Source organism: Jaculus jaculus, chromosome 1 (assembly GCF_020740685.1).
Source record: "Jaculus jaculus isolate mJacJac1 chromosome 1, mJacJac1.mat.Y.cur, whole genome shotgun sequence".
Classification (NCBI taxonomy): domain Eukaryota; kingdom Metazoa; phylum Chordata; class Mammalia; order Rodentia; family Dipodidae; genus Jaculus; species Jaculus jaculus.
This window is the reverse complement of record NC_059102.1, coordinates 144,502,858-144,523,856: the sequence shown is the minus strand read 5'-3', so window position 1 is coordinate 144,523,856 and position 20,999 is coordinate 144,502,858. Positions and strand designations below refer to the sequence as shown.

General features: G+C 51.1%; 1 protein-coding gene across 1 annotated transcript in view; it reads right to left on the bottom strand.

Annotated features, from left to right (window-relative positions):
• The window catches only part of Hmcn2 (hemicentin 2), a 195,050-nt gene that overhangs the window by 18,439 nt on the left and 155,612 nt on the right, over window positions 1-20,999 (bottom strand). The window contains exons 76-85 of the mRNA XM_012952006.2: window positions 20,505-20,626; window positions 20,074-20,238; window positions 19,574-19,681; window positions 18,616-18,750; window positions 18,119-18,253; window positions 16,869-17,059; window positions 15,403-15,616; window positions 13,780-13,914; window positions 12,431-12,627; window positions 10,458-10,539 (exon numbers count right to left, since the gene is read on the bottom strand). Coding sequence (XP_012807460.2) covers window positions 10,458-10,539; window positions 12,431-12,627; window positions 13,780-13,914; window positions 15,403-15,616; window positions 16,869-17,059; window positions 18,119-18,253; window positions 18,616-18,750; window positions 19,574-19,681; window positions 20,074-20,238; window positions 20,505-20,626 — 1,484 coding nt within the window. The remainder of the gene's footprint in view (window positions 1-10,457; window positions 10,540-12,430; window positions 12,628-13,779; window positions 13,915-15,402; window positions 15,617-16,868; window positions 17,060-18,118; window positions 18,254-18,615; window positions 18,751-19,573; window positions 19,682-20,073; window positions 20,239-20,504; window positions 20,627-20,999) is intronic.

The window sequence follows — 20,999 nt, the reverse complement described above, 5'->3', positions numbered from 1 at the left end:
CATTATATGAATGGTTGACCCCTGCATGCTGGCTGATTCTGCAGAATAAACACTCATTGCTTGTACATACTATTTGAGTCTGGGGTCTTTCTTACATTTGGGGGCTCATCCGGGATCACTGGAGACCTCCCTCCAGACACAATAGTGGAGCATTCTCAGGAGAACAGTTGGTCCTCTGGCAATCAGTGAGTTGGGGAGCCCCTCTGTACTGTGTGTCTTTGTTCTGCTTTGCTCTTTGTTTCGTTTTCGGTAAATCTGGCATCTGAGCACAATCTGGAGGCCCATGGAGGTAAGGTTGATGAGCCACTTATTACCTCAGGGCTGGGGGGTTATGAGGATGCTCTGAACCCCCTTCTGGTGGAGCCAGAAATCTCCAGTCTGACTCTGGTTTGGTAAACACTGATGGGTTGCACCCATCTGGTGGAACCCATTCATGGGATAGGATGCCGTCAGCAGCATTTGAGTGTCTTTTTCATTTCCTGGGAAATTTGTTTTTGTGTCTATGTGTTATGTCTTGTTTGTACTTTTCTACTTTCTTTTTTTTTAAAGTACATAGATCCTTGCATTCTCTGCTTACTTTTATTTGTTTATTTTTATTTATTTATTTGAGAGTGACAGACAGAGAGAAGGAGGGAGAGAGAGAGAGAGAGAGAGAGAGAAAGAATGGGCACGCCAGGGCTTCCAGCCACTGCAAACAAACTCCAGATGCGTGCCCCCTTGTGCATCTGGTTAACATGGGTCCTGGGGAATCGAGCCTCAAACAGGCAAGCGCTTAACCGCTAAACCATCTCTCCAGCCCTTTTCTACTTTCTTGAAAGGTACTATGGGATAGGCAGCAAGTTCCACCCCACTGGACCTAGTCCAGTCATACTTCAAGGATTTCAGATGCCTGGCAGACAACCTGGGTTTAACAGTAGAGTCAGGAAAACTGACTATCTTTTGCAGGAATGAATGGCTGACTTGCAATGTGGGATGGCCAGAGGGAGACACCTTCAACACCCCCCCACCATTTATAAGATTAAAGGTATTGTGTGTGGGAATTCTGGACATCCTGATCAGGTCCCATGCATCACAGTCTGGCAATACGTGGTAGAAAGCCCCCCTCCTCGGTTGAGCCCCTTTTTACCGCCAGCCCCAGCCATCCTGTCTGTTAAGGAGTCTAAGCTGCCAGAAGATCACAAGCTGGTGGTCCTGCCCCCTTCTATCCCTGAGGATGACCTCTACCCACCTCCCTATGTACCTGCCCCTGCGCCAGAACCCATACTGCAAGTGGTAGCTGCCGATGTGGGCCCAGGGGAAGAAGGAGGAAACATGAGTCTGCACTGCCTCTACAGGCAACTGGCCCCCCTGATCAGGACAGTCAACAGTTTGTTACTCATATCCCTTTTTCTATCAGAGACTTATATAATTGGAAGATGCAGAACCAAAAGTTTTCTGAGAAGCCCTCAGCCCTCCTAGACTTGTTAGATTTCATAATGATAACCCATCAGCCCACTTCGGATGGTTGTCAGCAGCTTTTGCAGGTTCTGTTCACAACAGAGGAAAGGGAATGGATTCTAGCCGCTGCCTGCAAGCTAGTTCCTGGACCTAGTAGGCAACCCATGATTGTGCAGGCTATTGTGGATGCAGCCTTCCCCTTAGCCTGCCCTGACTGGGACCCCAACAGCCCTGAAGGTGAGGAGAGACTCAAAGCCAACTAGATTCTTATGGGGGTGGTCTCCAGGAGGCTGGTAGGAAGCCTACAAATTTATCTATACAAGGTAAGGAGGAAAACCCTGAGGCCTTTTTAGAGAGATTATTAGAAGCATACCAGACCTCTATATGACCCTGGACCTGGAAGCAAGAGAAAACCAGTCTGCCGTGAACATGGCTTTCATCAACCAGGCAGCGCCAAATATCCACAGGAAACTTCAACGGCTAAACGGTTTCACAGGCAAGCAGATGTCAGAACTTGCGGCAACAGCAGAAAAAGCTTATAATAATAGAGAAACCCCAGGAGACAGACAAACTAGAGGATTAGCTAAGATACTACTGGCCACCACAGGAAAATCTGACCCAAGGGAATTAAAAATCATGGCTTCTGGGAGAAACAGGGGCAAGCCAGCCCTATAATTGAGAGGGGAAGGACAACACTGACCCCCATCTCCATCCCCAAAAGGACCAATGTGCTTATTGCAAAGAGATGGGACATTGGAAAAATGAATGTCCACAAAGACAAAGGGGCAAAAATTCTAAAACTGTGGAAATAGGAGAACTCAGTGACTGAGGGCATCAGGGTTCATGCCCCCTCCACGAGCCTTGGGTAACCTTGAAGGTAGAGGGGAAACCAGTGGCTTTCCTGGTCAATACTGGGGCTCAACATTCTATCCCAAAACAACCTATGGGACCTCTGTCCACCAAAAGAACATGGGTCCAAGGAGTCACTGAGACAAGTCAATATTCATGGACTACCCAAAGAGAAGTGGACTTAGGAATGGGATGGGTAACCCATTCGTTCATGGTCATCCCTGGGGACCAATATCCAGTCCTAGGGTGAGACCTCTTGAATAAAATGGGGGCACAAATCCATTTCAGCTCCGAGGGAGTACAGGTTCTCAATCAGAATGGTCCTGTACATATGTTAACTGTGTCCCTGGAGGAAGAACATAAACTCCACTCTTCAGGTTCCCAAGCTACTCCTGAAAGCCCGTATCCCAGGTAGCTATGGGAAAGGATACCAGGTGTATGGGCAGAGAGAAATCAGACCGGGTTGGCCAAACATTGGGCCCCAATCATGGTCTAACAGAAGGCTAATGCCAGCCCAATCTGAGTCTGCCAATACCCTATGCCCCAAGAGGCCAAACTTGGCATAATGCCTCACATAACCCGGCTTTGGGAACAAGGGATATTAGTCCCTTGTCAGTCCACCTGGAATATTCCTCTCCTGCCAGTAAGGAAGTCCCACTGTAATGACCATCACCCTGTGCAGGATCTGAGGGAAATTAATAAAGGGGTAGAGGACATCCACCCCACGGTGCCAAACCCATGCACTCTGCTAAGCACTCTGTCACTTGAACGCAATGTGTACCACAGTGCTGGACCTCAAGGAAGCATTCTTCAGTCTGCCACTGGCCCTGGCCAGTAAACCTCTGTTTGCCTTTGAATGGTGCGATCCAGAATGTGGATTCAATGGGCAATTAACATAGACCAGATTGCCGCAAGGATTTAAGAACTCATCCACCATATTTGATGAGGCACTCCATGAGGATCTGGGTGAGTACCGCCAGGCCCATCCCAAGATAACCGTCTTGCAGTACATAGATGACCTCCTTATAGCAGCCTCAGATGAAGGAGCCTGCCTCTCAGCCACCGAGGCCTTGCTGAGAGAATTGGACTGCATGGGATACCAAGTTTCAGCTAGAAAGGCGCAGCTCTGCCAGAGGGAAGTAACGTACCTTGGGTACATACTCAAGGGGGGCCAACACCTGTCATCTCAAGCCCACAAAGAGGCAATCCTCAACATCCCACCCCAGAACCTGGCAACAGGTATGTGAGTTCTTGGGGTTGGCAGGATTTTGTAGGCTTTGGATACCCAGATTCACAGAAATTGCCAAGCCTCTCTATGAGGCCATGAGAGGACAAGAAAGCTCCCTAGAATGGACCCCAGAAATAAAGAAGGCCTTCCTCCGATTGAAAGAGGAACTCCTTGAAGGCCTGGCATTGGCTTTGCCAGGCATCCACAAACCTTTCCATCTTTACGTTGATGAAAACAAAGGCATAGCCAAAGGGGTGTTGACTCAAACTCTCGGCCCTTGGAAGAGGCTGATTGCTTACCTATCAAAGAAATTAGACCCAGTGGAGATGGCATGGTCCCCGTGCCTCTGAATAATAGCAGCCACTGCCTTATTGGTCAAAGACTCAGATAAACTCACTTTGGACCAAACCCTCAGAGTGACTACTCCTCACGCTATTGAAGGAGTGCTAAAGCAGCCCCCTGACAGGTGGGTAACCAATGCCAGACTGACTCATTATCAGGCTCTTCTTCTCAACCCCCCATGGGTCCAATTTGCCACCAATCAGGCCCTCAATCCTGCAACCCTGTTACCTGATCCGGATCTGGACAGTCCCATACTGCTTGGAGATCTTGAGCAGTTTACCAGACCTCAAGGATGTTCCCCTTAAAGGGGCAGAGCTGACCTGGTATACAGATGGTAGTAGCTTCCTTAAAGATGGTGACCGGTACACAGGAGCTACAGTGACAACTGAAGAGACAACTGTATGGTCAGAGCCTTCCCTCCAGGTACGTCTGTCCAGAAAGCTGAATTGACAGCCCTGACTAAGGCCTTGCAACTCGGCCAAGGAAAGAGCCTTAATATCTAAAATGATAGCTGTTATGATTTTGCAACCATACATGTTCATGGGGCCATTTATAAAAAGAGGGGACTGTTGACAGCAGAAAGAAAAACCATTAAAAATAAACAGGAGATCTTGGACCTCCTACCAGCTATATGGCTCCCCAAAGAAATAGCAATCGTGTATTGACCTGGTCACCAGAAAGGGGAGGATCCCACTTCTAAAGGGAACAACAGGGCTGCCAAGGCAGCACGAGAGGCGGCCCTCCAGGTTGCTACTACCCTGGTGACAAAAGTGCCTCCAATGGTGACGCCAGCCTTGCCAGAAACACCAAAGTAGACTGACTCAGAACTACAGAGGACAGTAGCCTATAAAGAACAAGGATGGTATTAAACCCCTGATGGGAGGATTATTCTCCCATTGGACTTTGCTAGTCAACTCACTAGACAAATACATCAGAGCACACATCCGGGTCAACAGAAAATTGAGGACTTACTTAGGTGAGCTCACCTCAAGGCTTATGAATTAAGACAAAAAGCAGCAGAAGCCATAGCCCGATGCCATACCTGCCGCCTCATAAATGCAAAAAGTGGAGTTTCTCAGTCGGGAGTCAGGGAAAGAGGAACCTGACCAGGAGTAAATTGGGAAGTTGACTTCACAGAGATAAAACCTGGTTTGTATGGATACTAGTATTTACTGGTATTTATAGAAACCTTTTCAGGATAGACTGAGGCTTTTCCAACCAAGAATGAGACTGCCACAACTGTGCCAAGAAACTATTGGATGACATCACTCCAAGGCATGGTTTATCTGTTCTTTTGGGGTCAGACAGTGGACCAGCCTTCATCTCACAGGTAACCCAGGCTATAGTTAAAATCATGGAGACAAACTGGAAACTCCATTGTGTGTATTGTCCCCAAAGTTCAGGACAGGAAGAAAGAATGAATCGGATCCTAAAGGAGACCCTAGCTAAATTAACCCTGAAACTGGCGGAGACTGGGTGTCTCTCCTTCCCTTTGCCCTTTTCTGAGTTTGGAACTTCCCTTATACTACCATGGTGCTGACTCCCTTTTAAATCATGTATGCAAGACCCCCCACCTTTGTTAACTAATATAAAAGCAGAAATGTTAACTGAATTTGATCATGAGAGATTTCTCTCCTCCTTACAAGCTCTATTTCAGGTGCAAAAACATCTCTGGCGTCAGCTGCAGACCATCTATGAGAAGGGGCCTCCACCTCCACCCCACAGGTTCAGACCGGGAGAGCTAGTGCTCATCAAAAGGCACCGAAAAGAGACTCTTGAACCCACACCATGACCCTGACCACCCCAACTGCTGTCAAGGTGGACGGTGTCCCCACCTGGATACATCACTCACACATGAAGCCTGTTGACCTGCACGCGGATCCAGATGACTACGCTCCTGAGGAGAAACCAGGATTGTGGCGCGGGCCATCGCACACCTGCAGGACCCACTCAAACTGAGACTTCATAAGCTAGAGACTCAGTGATGGCCAGATTATTTTGGATCATGTCTGTCTTTTGTTGTCTATTAATCTTGATCACCTCAAACTCACATCAGCCCTACAATCTCACATGGACAATCACTAATATGGTCACAGGGAAGGTAATGAATTCCATGTCCCATTTAGCCCCCCTTGGAACCTGGTTCCCTGACCTGATGTTTGATTTGTGTGACCTAGTGGGGCAATCTTGGGACTATGCTTCTACCAATACTGAAACTGGCAGCCCATGCCAGTGCAACCCACCCTTTGGATGCAATTTTCCTCAAGCGCAAGCCAACACAAGAAAAACAGGCTTTTTGTTTGTTTGTTTGTTTTTTGAGGTAGGGGCTCACCCTGGTCCAGGCTGACCTGGAATTAACTATGTAATCTCAGCGTGGCCTCAAACTCATGGTGATCCTCCTACCTCTGCCTCCCAAGTGCTGGGATTAAAGGTGTGCGCCACCACGCCCGGCCAAGAAAACAGGCTTATTATGTGTGTCCTGGTCATGACAGAACCTCTGCGCAACAGGCAAAGTGTGGTGGCCCAGAATCACACTATTGTGCTGCATGGGGATATGAATCCACGGGGACCATTTCTTGCCCCCCCTCCATGAAAACAGACTCTATCAATGTCACCAGAACCGGGGGGAGGGTCCCCCTCATGTGAGTAGTCCCGATGTAACTGGCTACTGATTAGGTTGACTAACAGAGGAAAAGCTGCCACCTGATGGGAGACTGGTAAAAGTTGGGGACTAAGACTATATACAATAGGAAAGGACCCAGGAGTGGTATTTACCATTCGACTCCATGTCCAGCCACAAGGGGCTAACAACTCCATCCTAGTCCTACCCCAGCTCCCCCTCTAACCACGGTCAGAAAAACTCAAACCCACAGCACCAACTTCAGTCTCAGGCATCTCCCCAGCCAGAGGCATGGCCATACCCACGGTCATGCCTCCCCCCAGTGTTCCAGATACGTCTCTTGTATTTGAGTTACAGCTGCTTCACTTCATTTTCATGTTTCTTAACTCCACCACTAACCTCACTAGGGAAGACTGTTGGCTCCTTGGACCCCAGACCCCCATACTCTACTGGCTGGGCTGCCACAGGAAACCTGTCAACTCCTTCAGAAAGCCCACCAAGAAGCTCTTGGGGAAAGTCTCTGGTTCTTACCCTTCAAACTGTAACTGGAAGAGGGTTATGTGTGATAAGAATAGGGAGAAAACTAGATAGCTTTCCTCACCTTAAGCATCTCTGCAAACATATCATCACCGCAGAGGTTAGTATGTCCTACCTTGTGGAATTTGGTTTGCATGCACTACTGGCTTAACCCCTTGCATCCCCCCAAATCCTTCAGAATACCACCAACTTCTGTGTTCTAGTTACCCTATTCCCTCAAGTTTACTACCTTCCTTTCAATGCCTATATGGAAACCCTAGACCATGACTACCACAGGGAAAAACGACATTTTGGAATCTCAGTAATCCTCATAACACTAATTGGGACTGGCATAGCTGCGGGAATTGGCAGTGGCACAACGCCTTCGTTAAGGCAGATCAGACTTATGAGGCTCTAACTGACCTTGTAGACTCAGATCTCACTGAATTAGAAAAGTCTGTCCATGACCTAGAGCAGTCACTGGACTCCCTAGCTGAGGTAGTATTGCAAAATAGAAGGGGATGGACCTACTTTTTCTACAGCAAGGAGGGCTTTGCTAGGCCTTAGGAGAACAATGCTATTTTTATGTCAACAACTCAGGCGTTATCAGAGAGCCTGGCCATGGTCCACAAGAAGTTAGAAGAAAGGGCTAAAATTAGACAGGAAAATCAAAACTGGTATGAATCTTTGTTCAGTTGGTCCCCTTGGCTAACAACCCTAATTTCTCCCCTGGCAGGCCCCCTTACCCTCTTGTTGCTGGCCCTCACTTGTGGGCCCTGCATTGTTAATGCCTTGCTCAAATTTGTTAAAAGATTGCTGAGCCACAGTACAATTAATGGTTCTAAGACAACAATACCAACGTTTAGACACATCTCAAGTATTCGAGATGGGACCATACTCAAGGGGGGAATGAAGAGACCAAACTGACACCATGACAGGCGTCAGTAAGGTGCCACCCTAACTAGGCCTAAGTTTCAGTTTCCCGAAGAGGCAGGCAAGACTTCTGGGAAAGGATGGGCTATTACTCAGCAGTGACCCTGACATGTGGCCAGGAAGACAGCCGCCCAGAGGCTGAGTCAGTTCCTGGAGACATGTCCAAGCATGCCCAGACATGTCCCTTTTGTGCCTTTTGCCCCAACCAATCAAAGATGTACAAATGTAATTGCTGCCTGCCTAGCCAATCATGACAAAGGGTTACCCACTCTGCTTGGAATTCCCCTAGACCGAGCCCACCAAGACTTTAGGACCAATCAAAAAAGAAATACAAGTACAGTTACTGTTCAAATTAGCCAATCATGTTAGAAAAGACTAAGCCCACCAACATTCCTCTAGTGGTGCTTAAAAGGGGCCTGTGTGGCCGAGCGTGGTGGCGCATGCCTTTAATCCCAGCACTCGGGAGGCAGAGGTAGGAGGATCGCCGTGAGTTCAAAGCCACCCTGAGACTACATAGTTAATTCCAGGTCAGCCTGGACCAGACCCTACCTCGAAAAACAAACAAACAAACAAAAAGGGCCTGTGTGCTTCTCTCGGGGTCGTCATTTTGTATGAATGATTGACCCCTGCATGCTGGCTGATTCTGCAGAATAAACGCTCTTTGCTTTTATATACTATTTGAGTCTGGGGTCTGTCTTCAGCAATTCTCAGACTTTTCAGACTCACCTGGCAAATGAACCCCAGTGCATACCTGTGAGAAATTGTCTTTTTCAAAAAAAATTATTTATTTAGCTGGTATGGTGGCACATGCCTTTAATCCCAGCACTGGGGAGACAGAGGTAGGAGGATCCCCATGAGTTCAAGGCCATCCTGAGACTATATAGTGAATTCCAGGTCAGCCTGAGTTAGAGTGGAACCCTACCTCGAAAAACCAAAGAACCAGGCTGGAGAGATGGCTTAGTGTTTAAGTGCTTGCCTGTGAAGCCTAAGGACCCCTGTTCAAGGCTCGATTCCCCAGGACCCATGTTAGCCAGATGCACAAGGGGGCGCATGCGTCTGGAGTTCCTTTGCAGTGGTTGGAGGCTCTGGTGGGCCCATTCTCTCTCTCTCTCCCTCTTTCTCTCTCTCTGCCTCTTTCTCTCTGTCACTCTCAAATAAATAGATAAAAATAACAAGCAAAAAAACAGGCAACACTCGGGACAGTGATTATTCAGGATAGTTGTGGGTAGTGACTAGGAAGATAGAGATGATACATTGCTGGGTGGGTTCCCAAACATATGGAATTTCATGAGCTGGACATCATGACAATCTGACCCATTCATTTATTTACCTGCATTAAAATAGTTTCTGCAGGGCTGGACAGATTGCTCAGCGGTTAAAGGCACTTGCTTGTAAAGCCTACCAGCCTTGGTTTGATTCCCCAGTATCCATGTAAAGCCAGATATACAAAATGGTGCATGTGTCTGGAGTTCATTTGCAGTGGTAAGAGGCCCTGGTACACCTAATATTCTCTGTTTTCAAATAAATAAATAAATAAAAATATTAATAAAATAATTTCTACAAAATCCCCGCTGGGACTTCTTCATAATTTTTTTTTTCTTTTTGGGGTATTTATTTATTTGCAAACAGAGAGAAACAGAAGAGAGACAGAGAAATGAGGGCACCAGGGCCTCTAGCCACTGCAACTGGACTCCAGATGCATGCACCACTTTGTGCATCTGGCTTTTACATAGGTACTGGGGAACTGAACTCAGGTCGTTAGGCTTTGCATGCAAGAACTTTAACCACTGAGCATTCTTTCCAACTCTTCCACGATTTTTTTAAAATGACTCCTTTTTAAAATTATTTCTTTATTTATTTGAGAGAGGGAAAGAGGCACACAGAGAGAGAGAGAGACAGAGGGGGGAGCGGAGGGAGGGAGAGAGGAAGATAATGGGTGAGCCAGGGCTTCCAGATACTGCAAATGAACTGCAGATGCATGTGCCCCCTTGTGCATCTGGCTTACGTGGGTCCTGGGGAATTGAGCCAAGGTCTTTTGGCTTTGAAGGCAAGCACCTTAACCGCTAAGCCATCTCTCTAGCCCCCTTCCATGATTTATCTTTACTTTTTATAATTAACAACTTCCATGATTGTAAACAATATCCCATGGTAATTCCCCCCGCCCACTTTCCCCTTTGAAACTCCACTCTCCATCATATCCTCTCCCCCTCTCAATCAGTCTCTCTTTTATTTTGATGTCATCATCTTTTCCTCCTATTATGACGGTCATGTGTGAGGATCAGATTATGAGCTGAGCTGCCAGCTCCAAGCCGCCTGGCGAATGCATGAGCCATCACTCTGACCTCGGTGGGAGTTTTCAGTCTTGAGTAATAACTAATACATGCTTAGCCTGTCCCTGAAATAGCTGAGAAATACTTTATAGGGCTTCAGTCATAAGTCCCATATAAATAACTGTTGCCAGCCACAGCTGGCCCCGAGGGCCCACCCATGTCACCTGCCTCCCACCTGCTAGGGGGAGAGGCTGAGACTCACTTTGAAGCACAAGGGTCACCACTTTCTTCACAGCGCCCACCTCGTTCTCAGCCAGACACTGGTACTGTCCCGCGTCGGCCATCTGCAGGGAGCACGGGGTGGGGCATGGGTGCTCAGAAGAGGACGAAGGGCAGCAGGAGACAATTGGGCATGGAGGGGCATGGACTAGGCCCCATATAATCCGGAAGGGCATAAAGCGGGCAGGGTTGCAGGATTCCCACAAGAGCCCCGAGACCATCTATCAGCTACTGGGAGAACCCAGTCCCTTTCACAAAGGCAAAGGACATGGGGACATGGACTTGTTCACCTAAGTGAAACCACATGCTAGAAAAAAAGCACAGACCCGCCTCTTCCAAACCCCTTTGTACACCATTTTGTACGCTGAATTACTCTTTGGAATTCCTTGGGGAAAAGGGTTCCGTGTCAAATACTTTTGGAAAAACACCAAGTGAGACAGCCTATTTTGAAGCCTCAGGGGGTCTTTAGGGTGTGTACTGTGGCAGCGTTCACAGCACAATGTCCACAGGGCAGAGAGTTTCAGTGGACACACGAAGTAGTCACAGGATGTCCAGATGTCCATGACCTGGGTTTGTGATGGGATACAGGAAGCCTGGCATGCATTCTTATTTATTCTGTCTTTCTCTTTGGGTACGTAGCGCAGGCTGGCTTTGAACTTGCTATGTGCCTAGTCTGGCCTCGAGCCTACACTCCTCCTGGCTCAGCCTCCTGAGTGCTGGCATTACAGGCCTGCACCAGCACACTCGGCATGCCATACGCTTTGGAAGAGGTGAAGCCAACACAGCCTAAGGCCCCACCAGTGCCCAGAGGTGACATCTATGCAGGACGCAGTTTCCAAGGTTGGCAGGACGGTGCTGAGGGTGGAGATCTGGAGGCCAGAGCCACATAGGGTGGAATCCCATTGCTGAGACGTTTCAGATCTTACCGTGTCTCTGGAGTCTCAGTTTCCCCATGTCATTTATTTATTTATTTATTTTTTTTTTTGAGGTAGAGGCTCACTCTAGCCCAGGCTGACTCACTCTGTAGCCCCAGGCTGGCCTCAAACTCTTGGAGATCCTCCTTCTAACTGAGCCTCCTAAATGCTGGGATTAAAGACAATATGCCACCATACTCGACTCAGTTTCTCCATTTCTTTTTTTTTTTTTCCTTTGGTTTTCCAAGGTAGGGTCTCAATCTGGTCCAGGCTGACCTGGAATTAACTATGTAGTCTCAGAGTGGCCTCGAACTCATGACAATCCTCCTACCTCTGCCTCCCGAGTGCTGGGATTAAAGGCGTGTGCCACCACGCCCGGCTCGTTTTCTCCATTTCTAAGATGTGAATGAACACTGCCAGGCAAAGGAGCGCAGCCGGGCCAGCACTGGGATAGCGGCGGCCATCCTTGTGGCTGCTTGTGGACAAGGCTGCTGCTCTCACGGTCCAGGCGCAGCTGCCAAGGGGCAGGCCCACATGCACTCCTGTCAGACTGGACTTTGAATTCCAGCATCATGAGCGGCTGGAACTTGGGACGGGGATGAAGGGGAAGAGAGGGCTGCCTTAGTACTCAAGCCTTTGGAAACCACAGGGCAGGAGTCCTGCATGGACCTCTCTGACCTTCACGGTCTTCATTCATACAATAGGGACGCCAAGTACCCACCTACCCTGCCCGCCATGAACAGTAGTGTTCAGGGAGCATTACCCATGAGCCACTCAAATCCCTGGCATGGGTCATCTCTATTGGCGGGTCTCACTATTAACTTATGAGGCAGAAACATTGATCAGCCCTGTTGAGTGGAGGGGAAGTGATGGGCACAGGCGGTGAAGTCCCCAGCAAAGGTCCTCCTAGGCCGTGGAGGAGAGGAGATAGCTGGGGAGCAGGCAGGGAAGTACTTTATAGATGGTGGAGGGTGGCGGCAACCTAAAGATCCCCTAAGCAGTCAGAAAAAGCATAGGGCTATCCCAGATGGCCCCGCCTTGCCTCTGTCTTGAGGATCGTCAATGAGCCATTTTGTAGCCGGAGGCGGAAGCGGCTGCCCAGCAGTGGCAGTGAAAGACCATCTTTGGTCCAGCGGATGTCTGGTGCTGGGTCTCCACGGACCACACAGTCTAGCCGGATGCTGCCTCCTACAGGCTCTACCAGGTAGGAGAAGGCATCCCCTTGTAGGACAGGAGCCTCTGCAGGGGATGACATCAAAGAAAATGTCAGGAGCCCAACCCTCCACCCACCCATCCCCAAATACTGTGCCCAGCCCCGCCTCCAGAGTCCCAGAGAGTCTCCTGTTAGGCCAGCATGGCTAGGCCCGGTCGAAGCACTGGGAAAAGAGCTTCCATGGGTCTATGCCAGTCCTTGCCCGCCATGAACAGTAGTGCTGTGGGAGCATTACCCATGAGCCACTCAAATCCCTGGCATGGGTCATCTCTATTGGCGGTTCTCACTATTAACTTATGAGGCAGAAACAACGATCAGCCCTGTTGAGTTGTGGGGAGGTGATGGGCACAGGCAGTGAAGTCCCCAGCAAAGGTCCTCCTAGGCTGTGGAGGAGAGGAGATAGCTGGGGAGCTGGCAAGGAAGTGCTTTATAGATAGCAGAGGGTGGCTGCCAGGATCTGTGCTGAGAGGGATTTGTAGCTGAGTGAGAATTGTGCTGTGACTGACTAGCGATGTCTGCGAAGGCCACAGGAGGGAACACGGAGCGGATTGCCCGCTGCCAGGCACTTTGGAAAAGAACAATAGGAAAAGCAGGAACAGTGGGACGCCTCTGCTGGACACAGCTATGCTAAGGCGATTCATGTGATTCTGCCAGCACCGTGGAACTCTCTGTGTCGGTTTATATACTTCCTGGGGTCCTGAGGTTGAATCTAGCCAAAGCCGCAGCTGCGTCCTGGGGCCAGCTGCCATGCAGCCCCGCCCATCCCAAGGCAGAGCAAAAGTCACAATGTCTCTGTGGTCACTAGGCTGCCCTCAACACTGCCCCCCCATGCTGAAGGAGATAAGCCACAGGCTGGCACGCCTGGAACATTTCTCTGGGGTTCAGGGTTCTGTGGACGCCTGGGCCCTCCTCCTTCCATGGTATCTCCGCTACAGGCGAGGGGCTGTCAGGGGAATAGAAAACAGACCGCTACCTGCACCCTGCCCTGGAGAGGCTGGTTTACAGAGTCCAGGGAGGAACCTGGTCCTGGCAGTTTGTAAAGTCCCTCAGAGGGGATCCCCCACATGCACAGGGTGATGAGTTACCAGTCTGAGCCCAAGAGGCTGGTTCTTGGGCAAGCAGTATTGATGGCTGTTCAGGGGCATGGGGCTAAAGGCCCTGTGGGATCCCACCCTTACCTTTCACGTGGATGAAACTGACTGCCTGTACACGGCCCACTCTGTTCTCGGCCCAGCAGACGTAGGTCCCGCTGTCCTCTCTGGCCACGGCCGCTTTCTGCAGTGTGCTGCCCCCATCTTGCTCCAACACCCCATCTGCGGCACAGAAAGAGTGGCTGGGGAAGCCGGGGAGCAGGGGCTTCCTGCCTTGGACACCCGAGGACGGTGCACTCAGCAGATGTTTTACAGGGATAAAGAAACAAAGGGGAGGACCCCCTTCTCACTGGATGGCAGGCTGACGGAGTGAGCCGGCCATAAGGATGCGGGTGTCGGACACACACGGCAGGTCTGGTGAGAATCAAGGATAGGCCTTTGGGGGCTTATTAATGTAAGAAGTTGGTATGGAGCCACATATCTGTAATCCCAGCACTTGGGAGGTAGAGGCAAGAGAATCAGAAGTTCAAGACCAGCTTCTAATACATAGCAAGTCTCAAAAGACCAAAATAAATAGAGCTGGAGAGATGGCTCCACTGTTTCAAGCACTCACTTGCAAAGACTGCCGGCCCAGGATTCCATTCCCTAATACCCATGTAGAGTGTGATGCACAAAGTGGCACATGCATCTGGAGCTCATTTGCAGTGGCAAAATGCAAAGAGGTGGCCATATCCTCTCTCTCCTCAAATAAATGTTATAAAAATATATTTTTTAAAAGACCAACGTGGATAATTAAATAAACAAGGGCTTGCAGCACCCCTGCTGTGTTTTCTAGACTACTGGGTCTCATCGGGTGCTGTCTTGTTGTAGCTTAGACATGGCTTCTAGGACAGGAATGGGACAGGCAGTGCCATTACTGGGGTATTGATCTGGAACAAGGCTTGGTGTCACAGACAGTTTTGTGTTGAGTCACCCTGTCCTCAGGACCCCTGCCTTTCTCCCTTTCACAAGCAAGCCGCTGGGATACTTGCACAAGTCCTTTCCTGCAGGGATGGGTCCAAGGGACGCCTTTACCACTGGAGTGTGAAGGGGTTTAAGGGGACCTGGCCTTAGATTAGAAATGGGTGATGTAGCCAGGTGTGGTAGCACACGCCTTTAATCCCAGCACTCGGGAGGCAGAGGTAGGAGGATCACTGTGAGTTCAAGGCCACCCTGAGACTACATAGTGAATTCCAGGTCAGCCTGGGCTAGAGTGAGACCCTACCTCAAACCTCCCCCCCAAAAAAAAAAGGTGATGTGTTCTACAGTAGGAAAGTATCATTTTGTAATAGAGGGGATGTAGCAATTCACCAACACAGCAAGCATTCATTGAGCACCTACTGTGTACTCTGTGACTCGCTCTCTCTGAATGTCACCTGTGTCCCAGATGGAAGGGTAGAGCTCCATAGGAAAAGCAGCTCTGGACCAAAATGCCAGTCTCCCCTCCTAGCCTGAGGCCTCTGGGGTCTTCAAGTAGCTTCTTGTCAGCTCTGTCACTGGCTCATTAAATGTGGCCAGAGATGGCTTCTCTCTGTCTCCCCTCATAGTCTAGATACCCAGAGTCTATGGGGGTGGCCACCAACCGCTTCCCTTCTCCTAGGCTGAGCGTGCCAACTTGTGTCCCTCCTCCACCTCCTAGGTCTCGGTTCACTGTCCCCAGTAGGTCCAGACCTGTGACAGGCCGGTCATTGATGGTCCAACCGATGCGGGGTGTTGGGCTGCCCCGGGCAGCACAGCGAAGCCACAGCCTGTCCCCGAGGCGCAGGCTACGGTCCCCAGGCAGGGTGGTGAGGATGGGCATCGTGAGGATGGTGAGGTGCACACGGCGGCGGGCGCGGCCCACTGCATTCTGGGCAGTGCAGGTATAGGTCCCGGCGTCCCGGCCCTTTGGGCAAAAGTAAGAGTCAGTCTGGGCATCACCCCCGCACTGGCTTGGGCCACAGTGCTCCTGGGGACCCGTTCTCCACAGGTTCTCATGTAAAGGGGAAAATGACTCACCCAGGCCACACAGCCTGGTGGGGTGACATCCCTACTGCTCAGATGGGACTTCCTACTTTATCCTCCAAGTTCTCCCACCCTCTCTTTTAAAAATTATTTATTTATTTATTTGACAAAGAGAGAGAGAGAGAGAGAGAGAATGGGTGCACCAGGCTTTAGCCACTGCAAATGAACTCCAGATATATGCGCCACCTTGTGCATCTGGCTTACGTGGGTCCTGGGGAATTGAACCTTGGTCCTTTGGCTTTGCAGGCAAGTACCTTAACCACTAAGCAATCTCTCCAAGTTCTTCTTCTTCTTTTTTAAAAATTATTATTGATTTATTTATTTGCAAGCAGACAGGAAGGGAAGGAGGGAGAGAGAGAGATAGGGGTTGAGGAGAGAATGGGTATGCTAGGGCCTCTTGCCGCTACAAACCACCTCTAGATGTATGCAGCATTTTGTGTATCTGGCTTTACGTGGGTCCTGGGGAATCAAGCCAGGCTGTCAGGCTTTGCAAGCCAGCGCCTTTTAACTGCTGATCCATCTCTCCAGCCTTATCCTGCACGATGTGACAGCATGGTCGGAACCGTGGGAGCCAGCCTCGCTTACGGAGGGCCTGCTGTGTGCTGGGACCCTGAAGCAAGGCTCTGCCATATGGCCTCACTCCCTGGGGGTCCCCCATCTGTCCTAGAGACCAGGTCTGACCCACGATGACTCCTGCAGGCCTGCGTCACTACACAGCTGCCTGACCATCTACTGAATGCCGCTGAGGAAGGGGTGGGCTGTACCCACGCCTCTGGTCGGGCTCCTCCCTTTCCCACCGTGGAGGTCATTCGGCATCAAGGTTGACTGAGAACTGGCTGTACTTTGGGGTACCATCATGTACCTCCCCAGGGAGCTGGCTCGGAGGTCCAGATTCAAACCTGCATTCTGACTATTGGTAGGTTCTCTTGGACAGCTGGGTACACTCAGAGCCTGGGTTTGTCACTGGTGGGTGGGGTGGCAACGCCACTGTCACCAGGTTCCCCCAGGCTGAAGGGCTGCCCGGCAGAGCTCAGGGCTGAGCCTGGCAAGCAGGCTGTGCTAGGCAGGTGTCTGTCAGCCACTCCTGGGACTGTTTCCACTGCCCGCCCTGTGTCCCCGGGGCGGGGCCTCACCTCAGAGTTCCTCACCAGCAGCTCCCCAGAAGGCTGCAGAGTGAACTTGCCCTCGGATTCCGTCACAGGCTGGCCGTCCTTCTCCCAGGTGATGGCAGGCTCCGGACTGCCCCTGGCCGTGCAGGGCAGGAGCGCATGGGAGCCCTCGGTGGCAGACAGGTCTGGGAGGCCGTTCTCAATCATGGGGGGGACTGTGGGGAGAGGAAGATCTCCTTGGGAATGGTCTACACTGTGGTCCGGGGTAGGCTCCCTGCCCAAGGACCCTAAGCCTGGCCCTTCTGCCCTCCCTTTCAGCTGCCTCCACCAACTGCTCAGCCATAGGTCTCTCCCTGTGGTTTGGGGACTCTGCCCTTGGTGGCCACACTGCACCTGCATGCACAGATGGGCGTGCGTGCAGACACAGGCGTGCGTGCGCACATGAACGTGTACAAAGACTAAAAGCACACGCCTTCAACCCCAGCACTCGGGAGGCAGAGGTAGGAGGATTGCCATGAGTTCGAGGCCAGCCTGAGGCTACATAGTGAATTTCAGGTCAGCCTAGAGCAAGACCCTACCTTGAAGAACAAAAACAAAACAAAAAAAGCTCTGGACAGAGGCCATGCAGTCCCATGTAAGCAGAGGGCAGAAAAGCGGGCACAGAGCCCACACCACATCCACACTGCACACGTTCCTCCTCCGTGGGACGACGCTGAGGGCACAGTGAGGGTCATGGCAGGTGCATGTGGTGTCATGCTTACCTAGTGACCAGTAGTGATGCACCAGGTCACAGGGGAGGAAAGCATGCTGGACAGACAGACTCTGAGGAGAAGAGACCTGGAGCCAGGAACCCCACGGGTTCCAAAGCCAAGTGCAGCCCCAGCCCTTTATAGCAGCCAGAATCTGCAAGGGCAGGCAGTCACAGGACCCGAACAGCCTGGGCCCTGGTCTGTGTTCGCAGCACTCTGAGCAGACGTTTGGGTGACAGTGTCCCCACTAACACGGCAGAAGACCAAGGGGGCCAGTCGAGGAGGGACACACGGAACTGTATGTCTGAGCAGCAGAAAAGGCGGGTGTGGCTGCTGTCACCGAGTCCTAGCGAAAGAGGTTAGCCAGCCCCAGGAGAGTCGGGAAAAGAGCAACGGGTGTGAGTTTGTGCCTGGAGCCAGACTGCAGGCAGTAAGAGGGAGATGGTTCCTCCTAGCTCCTTCTATAACCATTGCCAGGGCTGGGTAGGAAGGAGACTGGCATGTGCCAGAGCAGGAAGTAGGCACCTTGCACCAGCAACCTTGTCTTCCCCATGGCACTGCCCGCACTGTTCTGGGCTATGCAGAGGTAGTTCCCGGCGTCGTCAGGCTTGGCATAGGCAATCCGCAGCTGGCCGCTGGGGAGGACCTGGGCACTCACTCCTGATGTGGAGGGAGACAGTGGGGTCAGCAGCTGGGGGGCAGGGGTGCCCATGGAGGCAAGGGGGCAGGCAGCTTGAGATGACTGGTCTGACAGGCAGCTAATGACCTGCTGGGATCCCAGAGTGACCCAGAGACAAGATGGGTTCCTGGACACCCCAACTGGCCTCTGGATACCCAGGTAGGATCTTGGACTATGACAATAGGAGGAAAGGGGACAGGAAGGTGACCCCAAAGCCAGGGGTGGGGATGTGTCTCTGGACCTCTCGGGGGCTAAGGAGTGTCCTAGGCATAAAGGGAGTCCCAGGATCCTGCACAAATGTCTTCCCTACCCTTCCAGTGACCGGGCTGCTGCATGGACTCACCTGAGGGGATGCTGAGCCCCTCCTTCTGCCAGGTAACTGTTGGCCGGGGGACACCCGAGGCCTCACAAGGCAGAAGCACCTCCTCTGATGCCATGGCCTGAACCACACTGGGCAGTGGCTTTACCACAGGGGACGCTGGGGCAGAGAGTCGAGGTCACAAGGGAGTCCTCAAACTCTAGTGCCCTAGCCAGAGTATTAAGAGAGAGGCTTCTAAAAGAATAGGAGCTCTTAAAACCTCAGACCAGGTCTGGGGAGATGGCTCTGCAGTTCAAGATGCTTGCTTGCAAGGCCTGCAGGCCCAGGTTCGATTTCCCAGTACCCTTGTAAAGCCAGATGCACAATGTGATGCATGCATCTGGAGTTCATTTGCAGTGGCTGAGAGGCCCTGGCACACCCATATACACTCTCTCTCTTTTTTAATTTTTTTGTTTATTTTTTATTCATTTGAGAGAAACAGAGAGAGAAAGAGAGAGAGAGAATGGGCATGCCATGGCTTCCAGCCACTGCAAATGAACTCCAGACGCGTGTGCCCCCTTGTGCATCTGGCTAACGTGGGTCCTGGGGAATCGAGCCTTGAACCAGGGTCCTTAGGCTTCACAGGCGAGTGCTTAACCACTAAGCCATCTCTCCAGCTCCACACTCTCTCTTGCAAATAAATAAATAAAAATATTAAAATAATAATAATATATACATACATACACATACACATACACATACACATACACATACACATACACATACATATATATATATATATATATATATATATATGTACTTCAGACTAGCTACAAGGCTGCAGGGGGCCAGATCTTATCATCAAAAGATTCCAGTGAAAGCTGGTGTTGAGCCCAAGCCAGGGCATTTGAGTCTGGACCTCCCCTCCTCTCAGCCCCACCTGCCTCTAGCTCACCTGCGTCCCCACCCCAAGACCTCAGGTGGCCCTGCCTGGGGCCCTTACCTTGCACCTTGAGGGTCACATGTTTTTGGGCCATACCCGCTGAGTTTCGAGCTGTGCAAGTGTAGCGACCAGCGTGGACAGGGAGAGCCTGTTTGATCTCCAGGGCTCCTGTGGGTGGGGAGCGGGCAGGGAGGTGAGGGGATCAAGGACAGAGGTCTCCAGGGATGGAAGTGGCAGGGCTCCTACGCCACCTCCACTACCTTACCCATCTGTAATGGAATGAAGCTAGCTTTGCCAACACTCCCAGACACTGATATTTTTCCTCTTTTATCATGAAACATCACTATACTTGCTCAACAAGTCTTGGGGCATCCCTCATAGGTCACCCTCCAGTTCAGGAAAAGGGGCACTAGGATTCAGAGAGGGCAAGGCAGTCCTCCCAGATCACACAATCAAGGGGAGGCGACCTTCCAGCTTGCCTTTCTACAGGGGCCCTTTCACCGTCTCCGCCCACCCTTTCTGCCTTTCCCCGGCTCTCTCAGCAGCACCCCCATACTTACCCGAAGGCCAGACTCGGTAGCCGCTGCCCCTCGCCCCTAGCTGTGTACCCGCCTTGCTCCAGGACACGGTCGGGGTGGGCACACCTGAACTGTGGCACGTGAGGACCACAGGTGCCATCCTGGTCACCATGAAGTCTGTCTGGTCATCCGCAATGGTGGGAGGCACTAAAATACGAGACAAGGCCCTGCTGGCCACACAAGGAACACCAGGGGGGACAGAACGTTTATAAAGGTAGGCTAGGACACAAGGTGTCGTGAATGATGAAGGAACAGTTGCAGAGGCCACTATAATTAAGGCTCCATCAGGGTAGGTGGGAAGTTACCCAGGAAAGCTTCCTGGAGGAGGTGCCTATATAGGAGGAAACCAGTGCCAGTTCCTATTGGCAGGGAAAGCAGTTGAGAGGAGGAGTACCACTCCTACCCTGGCTTACCTAGGATGGTCACTTGGTAGTGCTGGCGGGCTTCGCCCACCTCATTGCTCACCACACACTCAAACTGGGCTGAGTCCTCAGGGCCAGGGGCTGTGAGGAGCAGGGCATTGGAGGGCAGGAGCCTGGGACAGACAGACAGATGGCTGAGTATCTGGCCACTGGCCTGGGATCAGCCAGTGTGTCCTTCCTGCCCCAGACCTTTCCCTTCCTGCATCTGCCCCAAGCTCTGATGTCAGAAGTATCTTCTAGAATTTTCTTTTTGAGGAGAGGAGAGGGAGAGGGAGAGAAAGAATTGGTGCACCAGGGCATCGGCCACTAATTGAACTCCAGACACTTGTACCATCAATTGAGCATATGCAACCCTGTGTTTGCCTCACCTTTGTGCATCTGGCTTACATGGGATCTGGAGAGTTGAACCTGGGTCCCTAGGCTTTGCAGGCAAGCGCCTTAACCACTAAGCCATCTCTCCAGCCCTCTTCTAGAATTTTCTGTCCC